The sequence below is a fragment of the Octopus bimaculoides genome, chromosome 5, assembly GCF_001194135.2.
Source record: "Octopus bimaculoides isolate UCB-OBI-ISO-001 chromosome 5, ASM119413v2, whole genome shotgun sequence".
Taxonomy (NCBI): Eukaryota; Metazoa; Mollusca; class Cephalopoda; order Octopoda; family Octopodidae; genus Octopus; species Octopus bimaculoides.
In genome coordinates this window covers 58,952,255-58,961,705 of record NC_068985.1, presented here as the reverse complement: position 1 = coordinate 58,961,705, position 9,451 = coordinate 58,952,255, and the positions used below count along the sequence as shown (strand labels likewise).

General features: G+C 34.7%; 1 protein-coding gene across 9 annotated transcripts in view; it reads right to left on the bottom strand.

The window, feature by feature from the left end:
- Window positions 1-145: 145 nt before the first annotated feature.
- Window positions 146-9,451, bottom strand: part of LOC106868231 (D(2) dopamine receptor) — a 1,504,014-nt gene continuing 1,494,708 nt past the window's right edge. For all 9 annotated transcript variants that reach the window (XM_052967719.1, XM_052967725.1, XM_052967717.1 and 6 more), the window contains 2 exons: window positions 7,727-8,769; window positions 146-1,256 (listed from right to left, as the gene is read on the bottom strand). In XM_052967719.1, coding sequence (XP_052823679.1) covers window positions 1,021-1,256; window positions 7,727-8,769 — 1,279 coding nt within the window. In that variant the 3' untranslated portion in view covers window positions 146-1,020. The remainder of the gene's footprint in view (window positions 1,257-7,726; window positions 8,770-9,451) is intronic.

The window sequence follows — 9,451 nt, the reverse complement described above, 5'->3', positions numbered from 1 at the left end:
ATATATATATATATATATATATATATATATACACATATATATTGAGTAAACGAAAAATGAATAAACAAACAAACAAATAAGAAAATTATAATAATAGTAATAAAAATAAATGAGCAATAATATAGAAATATATTGGCAACGGGAATTGATTATCAAATGAGGACATCGTTGGATTTAGTGATAGCATTAACTTCCGCCCTGATACTTTATTTTTCTTCATAATGTTCCCATTGTAGTTTGGACATACGCCATTGAGGCAACACTCCACACTCCTTATACAGTTCTGAGAAGTTACGAAGCCAATTTACTGACATATAGCACTAAATATTCCCTCAAAGTTGTCATTTCCAACTTCAGTGTGGATATAGATGTTCTGCTAACATATTTTGTTTGTTTTTCTGTCTCAATCGTCGTATTCGGTACGTTTCTTGGAATGCCGTATTATTCATCGCGGTTTTTTGTTTGTTTTATTAGCAATACTAAATCTAACACTACTAATAATGATCTATTATTATTATTATTGGTATTATTATCATTGGTATTACTAATGCAATGTTTTAAAGATTATATTTATGATTATCATTATGATTGTATTTTGGGAAGCCATAATGATGAATATGTGAAAATGCTTGATTTCTTCATAACCTTCAAACAGACATTCAAAAATTGTTCCTTCACAAAATCCAGTTCATCACTTTCGTATTAAAATTGGTTTCTTTCCTTAAATAAGACTCTTTAAAATTTAACTTTTTTCTTGATTTCTCATTATTTCACCATTTAAGTAATGCAATTTAGTGGAGGTGAGATTGTCTTTTCACTATTATATTTTTAACTTGTTTGAATTATCATAGCCATTATCATTTCTATCGTTGTTGTTGCTGTTACAGTTATTATTAACATTATTATTATTATTATTATTATTATTATTATTATTATTATTATTATTATTATTATTGTTGTTGTTGTTGTTGTTGTATTGTGGCATTAATAAGTATTAGTTTCGAAATTGTTCGCTCTTCTTTATCGATGAGCACAGGGTTCTGTTAAAATCTTACGAAATGATTTCCTGAAATCCGGATTAAATATTGTATAAATAACTGGATTAATGAAGCTGTTGATATAGCCGAGCCAAGTGAAAACTCCAAATAATATAGGATCCAGTGTACAAGCCGCCACATGCTTCAGATCGTTTCGTAGACATATAGCATTGATGATATTAATTGTGAAGAACGGCCACCAGCAAAACAGGAACACACCTTTTCAGTAAAAAAGAAAACATAATTAGAGAGTTGTAATCAAAAATCAATATTTTATTAAAACGGATTTGTTTCCGAGAAGGTTCAATTAAAAGCAATAAAAATATTTCTTTAACTGAATTAACAATACAAATATATATATAGTTCAGGCTGACCATCTCGTGTATTTGACGATCGCTCGGAGCTCGGGATTAGAATAGCAATTCTATTTAGAGAAGCTGTTAAATTTGTTGAAAAAGAGTTTCTGAGATGTCCCCCTTGGGCATTTCTGTGTCGATTCTTTGGACTTATAAAGGCGGTCACATGGTTTTCATGGCGTATAACTGACTGAGATGACAACATATCTCCTGAATGGTACGCTAGTCCATAGCAGAGCTATACATTTTAGCCGAATGGACTGGAACAACAAGATAAAATGAGGTATCTCGCTCAAGAACAGAAGACACTGCTCGGTCCGAGAGTCGAAACCACGAGCTTGTTATCGTGAGTGCAACACTTTAGCCACTAGACCATGCTTAAGAATGTGTCTAATTAACTCTCAGATCACATGCTGTAGTCTTAAAAAAAACTCATTAGGGATTGTAGATTTAAGTCTCTTGCATGTCTTTAATATAGAGTTGTCATGGCTGTAACGTCTTCAATCATAAATATCAATTAGATATATTCTGGAAGTATACAGACAAAAATAAATAGTCGCATGCAACAGAATTAGTTTTGATTTCCATCAAATTTCAAATTCTCTTATGAACCTTTCTATAAACTTTCTACGTTCCTTCTTCAATACCATGTCTTGGTATCCTGAAATCAGAGCGGACATTACAGATTTTATAAATATTTACAGTTCAAAAATGTTAAACTAACAGCTTTATATTAACAATTAATGAAGATAGAAGTATTTTGAATTTTTGTAATACAAGCAAAAAAAAAAAAAAAAAAAAAAAAAAAAAACTAAATACATACATGCATACATACATACATACATACATACATACATACATATACATACACACATATACATATAAACTTATAGGAACTGAAAAACTGAAACTGAAAATTCAGGCGTGCAATCTCGCTCTTCATCTTTCATTGCATTGACGCAGGTATGGAAATATACAGCATTCACATACAAGCACGAAAGAATGTTTAATCAAAAACATTAGGTTCACTTTTTTCCTGTACATTAATTTGCCGAAACCTTTTCTGTAACAACTGTGGAAAACTTTACACGAACCTTTATCTTTCCCATTAAATAATGTCATTCAAAATCAGTAATGTATATAATTAAATTGTCACCCATAGCTATTTATTAAATGTTAAAGTGTTTACTCGCCGAATCTATTTACGTTAACCTATGCTTCACGCACACACACATATCTTCGATTGCAGTTATTATTTTATGAATACATATTTTTGGAAACTAGCGCTTAGCAGAAACCCACTGTACGAAGGACCGCAACACCTCGGAGATCATCATCCAAATGCCGAAAAATATGTCGATGTATCTCAAAGAAATTGTTACCTCTCAAATTGCAGCCAATCTTGTTTCCAATTCGAGGGAATGTCCCTTCCATCACCAGGAAACACTGATGTCTCTGAAAACATTTTTTGTGGAGATAACTTTCATATTTACAACACGCTTTGTCCGCTAACACAGGCTACATACATTGTAAATATCGTTCCAAATAATCTCTTTTCACACTTTCATTCGCACTAGAATCTACGCTAACACTGGACTTCATAGGGTAAAAAGTACCTCTAGTTGCATTGAACCAGACAATTGTTCTCATAAAACTCTTTCCATTACTCAGAAAAATTACGCACTGGAATTGACCTCGCTCTCTCCCTCTCGCGAATGCTCCATCTTTCTCTGTCTTCGGATAAATTCATTTCAATTTACGACAATAGTTTCTGTTCGGTTGATACCGGCTGTTCTTAGTGCCCTCACCACCTCGCCTCTAATTCGTCTACCTTCTCTGGCCACAGGTACTTTTTCTCTCTCGCGCGACACCAAGTAGTTCCTTCCCCATGCATTCATTCTCTGGATCCCTATGTATCAGATATCTTACGTTTAACGATCAATTTCAAACTATTTAATTTTCTAAGGCTCTGCAATGAACAACTTCGCAACACTTTTTTGTATACCATACAGTGATTAAAAAGGAAAAGGGAAAGGAAAACGAAAAGAAAAATAAGGAAAGTTCGATCTAAAATAGAAAATTTTGAACCTCATTAAAAATTGGGATACAAACAAACTTTCAAACTCACATGATTTAAATGTGCAGGCATACACATCTTCACTGAAGAGAATTACAATTTACACCCCTATATCATCCTTAATGAACTATGCAGAGTGCTAGAATTATTTGAGGACATATCTATTAATTTGATAAAGCATCTCCAAGCTCAGAAGAACCAAATGTTTTTTTTCTTCTCCTCTAGGCACAAGGCCCGAAATTTTTGGGGAGAGGGCCAGTCAATAAAATCGACCCAGTACGCAACTGGTACTCAATTTATCGACCACGTAAGGATGAAAGCAAAGTTGACCTCGGCGGAATTTGAACCCAGATCGTAATGACAGACGAAATACCACCAAGCATTTCGCCCGGCCTGCTAACGTTTCTGCCAGTTCGCCACCTTGAACCAAATGTATTTTAAAACAAATTTGTGCTCCTATTATCGATAGCCTTTCCTGTAAGATAATTCAGCGAATCCAATTTCAGCCTTGTGGATTGTTCCAATTCAAGTCGGGAATCACTGATATGCCTGGACTAAAGGGTCCTTAATCGTTTCGAGTATCATCTAGACAATGACAACCTTCAGAAAAGTTAGGACCTTAGCCTCCCTTGCAATAACACTTTAAATATAATAGTCCATAGGGTTTAAATCGGACGAGATTGAAGGCCACTTGTTCGGCGTTACATGATCACAAAGATTGTCTGACATCCATTCTTGTCTTACGTGGGCTTTGTTGGGAAGTGTTGAGACTTGTTGAAACTCATATGGCCTTCCACAGTGTATTTCATTATTCAAGGGCACCACAGTTACCTCCAGCGCCTCAATATCTCCGGTACTGTTAATTCTAAGTTTCTGTGGAAAGATGTGAATTGGCATAACATGATCTTCGTTACTCACCACCACTAAACCTATCACAGTTGCCCGATGTTTAGTGCGTATCACTCTGGGGGCGTCAGAAATATATGCACATAATCATCTTTCATTTCTCTGTAACGAATTTTGTCTAGGTCGAAGTTTTCGTATCAGAAAATAATCAAAACAAGCTATGTTCATGAGGGATCAAATGGCTTTTCTTGTGACTTTGCAAGTATGAAGTGATCTCTCCTGAGTGCATACGGTTTTTATCAAAAGTTCTGATAATCCACTCTGACACTTGAAGACTTTTGGTGATGACCTCAGTTATTTTTGAGGATCATCATCGATTAAGTTTTAAAGCTGCGAGGTAGACTTCAATGTCCTCATAGCACTCGAACTTTCAGTATGATCTTTCTTTTATACAGTTGAAATAAGTTACCAAAGATTTTCGATTCCATCCGAACTTTGTTTAATAAAGCTCTTTCAACATATAGACAGTTGACAATTGTGCTCTACACAAAACGCAACGGTGACTGCACATCTTTTTATTCCTTGCGTTAGCATTTTATCTGCCACAGAGAAAACTGAATGAAATAAAGCTCTTTTATTTATTTGAAGAGAATAATATACTTATAATTAATCTTCCTCAAATACTCCATGCGCCTTGTATTTCTGTAAGGGAAAATATGAAGCGTTGCTTTCCTTTCTCCATTCATTTTCATCCTATTTCCTTGTGTCATTCATTTGCATCCTATTTCCTTGTGTCATTCATTTGCATCCTATTCAATTTATACTTATATAGTTTCATAACACTTATTAAATAAATTGCATCACTAAATGTAATATTTTATATTTACTACCCAGTTCTTTATATTTCTGTTAATTTTAAAATTTACATTGCTTTTGTTTTGACCTGAATCTAATTTGATGATCGTAAGTCAAGCACTCCTACTGTGTCTTCGAGGAAATATATTGCATTACAAAACATTTTGCTTTAACTTTGGAGGCGGGTGGCCTATTGGTTAGCTTGATGCTAACTTGCAAGGTCGTGGTTTTGATCTCCAGACTGGGTAGTGCGGTGTGTTCTTGAGTAAAATATTTATTTCATATTCAAGGCCAACAAACCTGAGATGAGAGGGTATGTCGATTACATGATCCCAATGCTTAACTGGTAGTTTATTTATCGACCCCAGTGCTCACCGGATATTTATTTTTATCACTCTGAACGTATTAAAAGCAAAGATGACCTCAGTAGGATTTGAATTCATAACGTAAAGAGCTGCAAGATATTCAGTTCAGCGATTTCTCTGTATAGTATTTTTGCTACTATCTCTGAATATGAAAAGGATGAGTGATGTAGGGACGTTTGGACGTTCTATTTTTATGGGTATCTGAATTTATTTGAATTGCAGCGGTTGACAATAAACTCTGTTGTGGATACGCATTCTGTCATTTTACAAACTGCATTCGTTAATATAGTGATACGTTATGCTATCAGCAAGTAAAACTGAGGTAGGGAAAAGGCTACAACTAGGAAATATAAGAACCATTTCTAGTATATTTAATATCTGATGCTAGCCTAGTCCTTCATTATCATCGTGAATGTTTCCTCTTTTCTTTGTCTAATTCGTACTGACGATTAAATTTAAAACTCCATGTTTATGTTTGAAATAGTAATTTCTTCCTTAGGTTAAGTGTTCCTCGTTATGTTGTGTGCCGTGCTTGGCTACTTACGTGATGTGGAGTTGCGTGGATTAGTGGCTAGTGTGTCACAATTACGATCGTAAGATTCTAGTTTCGATATCTGGACTTGGCGATCCTTTGAGTTTGTGAGGAAAATAATTCATTTCACATTTCTCCAGTCTATTTAGCTGACATAAATATGCAATCCTCTCACCGACTTAACATCTATCTAGTGGGGGAATATGTACGCCACAGAATCCGGAAAACCAGCCTTATGAACCTATGTTGATCCTCTTTTTTCCTTCCATGATTAAAGGTTTAATTTATTATATATATATATATATATATATATATATATATATGTGTGTGTGTGTGTGTGTGTGTGTGTGTGTGTGTGTTTTGTGTTGGATAGGGGTTCAAGTTTCTGCAACCAGACTGATTGCATAAGTTGTTAAGTCAAATTTGAGGTCCCATTTAGTATGAAGTTTATAATAGATTTGACTTAATTTAACTATTAAACTACAGAAACGAGCCCCATTGTTATTCTTAAAATAACATTAAATCAATGACCTCAAATTAAGACACAGACACACACGCACACGCATATTTAGCGTTATTAGAAAGAGTTTTAGATAATTATAGCATAAGGATTCACAGATGCCTTTGCTTGTGGCGTATTAGCATCATCATATAGTGAGGTATCTGATTTATAGTTCGAACCCAAGAATCGATACCAAGACAAACAGAATTTATTGTTCACTCTTCTAGAACAGTTGCATTTCTTTCATAATTAACAAAGTACTTGTTAATTATAAAATATCCCTTGTCTGCTCTATATTTGCATGATAAGCATTCACAGACATATGAAGTAAACCATACAGATAAATGTCTTCGTAAAGGGCATAATGCCAGCAAACAGATCGAATTACTAACTCTGTGGTAAATCTTTCGAGCCCTCAATCTCTGTTATCTTTAATAAATCTTAGTTTATAGAAAGGATTAAATCTGATATTCGCAATTTCTTTTGGAATCCATCTACATTTAATGGAATGGGAGGGGAAAACAACTGGAAGGGTGGACAAATATCATTGCCATTTAATATATTGATATCTTAAGGTGGTGAGCTGACAGTTCCCTCAGTACGCTGGGCAAAATGTTTAGCGGCATTTCGCCCGTCATTACGTTCTGAATTCAAATGCTGCTGGATTCGACTTTGCCTTTCATCCTTTCAGTGTCGATAAAATAAAGTACCAGTTGAACACTGGAGTCGCTGCATCCACCACACCGGATTTGGTGAGCTCGTGCCAAAATGTGAAACTAATATATAGATATCCTGAAAGACAATATGCATGAGCTGATTTCATTATCTTGACGTTCACAGTACCGCAAGAAATTTTATCTCAAGCTCAACGTCTTCAAACATATCATTTGCATAAAACAAAAGAATCAATGAGTTCAGTGGCACTTTGGTTTGATGTAACCAGGTGAACATTTGTCTAATATTTGCTTTGATCTGTCTTAAAAATAAGTAATTCAGTGAGCTTTATTTGTTACGAGACATACATAAAGAAATACATAAATTTACTGTTGCATGCGAACAAAAGAAAGAAAATATATTAAGAGCATAAACAGAAAATGGAAGAAAAATTTTGTTTTTACTTCAATGAAAGACAAGACCTATTTTGGTCTCTACTTACCTAATACAATAGCTAACGTCTTTGTGGCTTTTTTTTCTTTCCTCATGGCATTCCTTGAACTTTGGCTCTCCTTCTTTATTTTAACCTCTTTCTTGTGGAAGTTAAATTTTGAGACATACTTTTTCTTAGCGGAACCGCCCCGTTTATTGAGTCCCGCAAATTTCTGTTTGGGTGGTGAAAGCAAGTTTTTTGGAGGAGTCGGTGCTGCAACGTCAGTAGGAGTGATAGGGTTGGCAGCGGCCGCTGCTGCAGCAGCAGCCGCGGCCACAGCGGCAGCCGCAGCAGTAGAAGAAGTATTAGTAGTAGTAGTTGTAGTAGTAGTTGATGTAGCTACATCGAACTGCGTTTCTATTTCGACATTAGATGGCGAAGAGTAAGCTTGGACGCCATCTTGTTTCAGTGAGGTCCTCTCGTTGTTTACATCATTCAGCATCATGCATCCTGTATATTCGGTCATATTACTATTTTCAATAACATGGCCTTTAAGTTCACTGCTCGGAGTACTTTTTTGACCACTGTCATCATCTAGATTATCGTCATATAATTCATCGTCATTTAAGCCAGCATCATTACATGCTGCTGTGTTTACAAGAACTTCATCTTTAGCCGTTTTCAGCCGAACTCGGCCAACGTTGTTCGAAGATTCACTGGACTTCATATTCAATCTAGGATCATCACCATCTAACTTGCTGGTTGTTGCTTTATTTTCTATAACATTCGCTAGCGCTTCACGTTCGCGTTTTTGCTTAGCTTTTCTTTCTTTAACTTTTCGACTGCGGAGCATTAGTACTCTGTATATTCTCCAATATAGAAAAATCATCACAATTGACGGTATATAGAATGAGCCCATGGAGGAATATATAAGAAAATCTGAGTTGAAAAATGCACAGACGAATTGTCTACGTTTGTCAGAGTAATTTACTCCTAAAGCTATTGGGGCAGCAATAGCAATGGATATAAGCCATACTAGCATTATCATTATATAGACCCGTTTAGAATTCTTGTGTTTTGAGTACTTTATGGGTTGAGTGACAGCAATAAATCTGAAATTATAAAACAGAAACAAAGAGATATTACCGTTAACCTACCTTCCTCTTTCTCTCTACTCTCTCACACGCAGACACGCACAAGCACATATAAGAAGTCACACATTGACATCTACACAGAGAGACATACATAAACACATACACACATACAGAGATTTCTTTATACTGTAATAAAATATACAAATATAGTTTAAAACCGTGTAAAGTTTTTGAGCGGTAATAAATTGTGTAAGTCTAGACATAATGGCTTTGTGATAAAGTAAAATAAACTAGTTAAGAATAGCAAGACACATGAAGCACAAATATTTACGTACAAAGTACACACAAACTGAAATATATTCACATAGAACGCACACGCATACATACATATATATACACATACATACACACATACATATATACATACATACACACGGACACATATTTATGTACATCTATATACATACGCATATTATAAGTATATATATACATACATAGACATACCAATATACTAATATATATACCCATATGCATACACATAGATATATGCATGCACTCACTCACAAATACACGCATATGAGGTTACATGATTGTGTGCAAATATATGTCTCGTATAAAAGATTATATATCTTTTCCTTCCCTCGGCTTCCGTGTCAATCTGTGATTATTATTATTATTATTAATATTATTATTATTATTA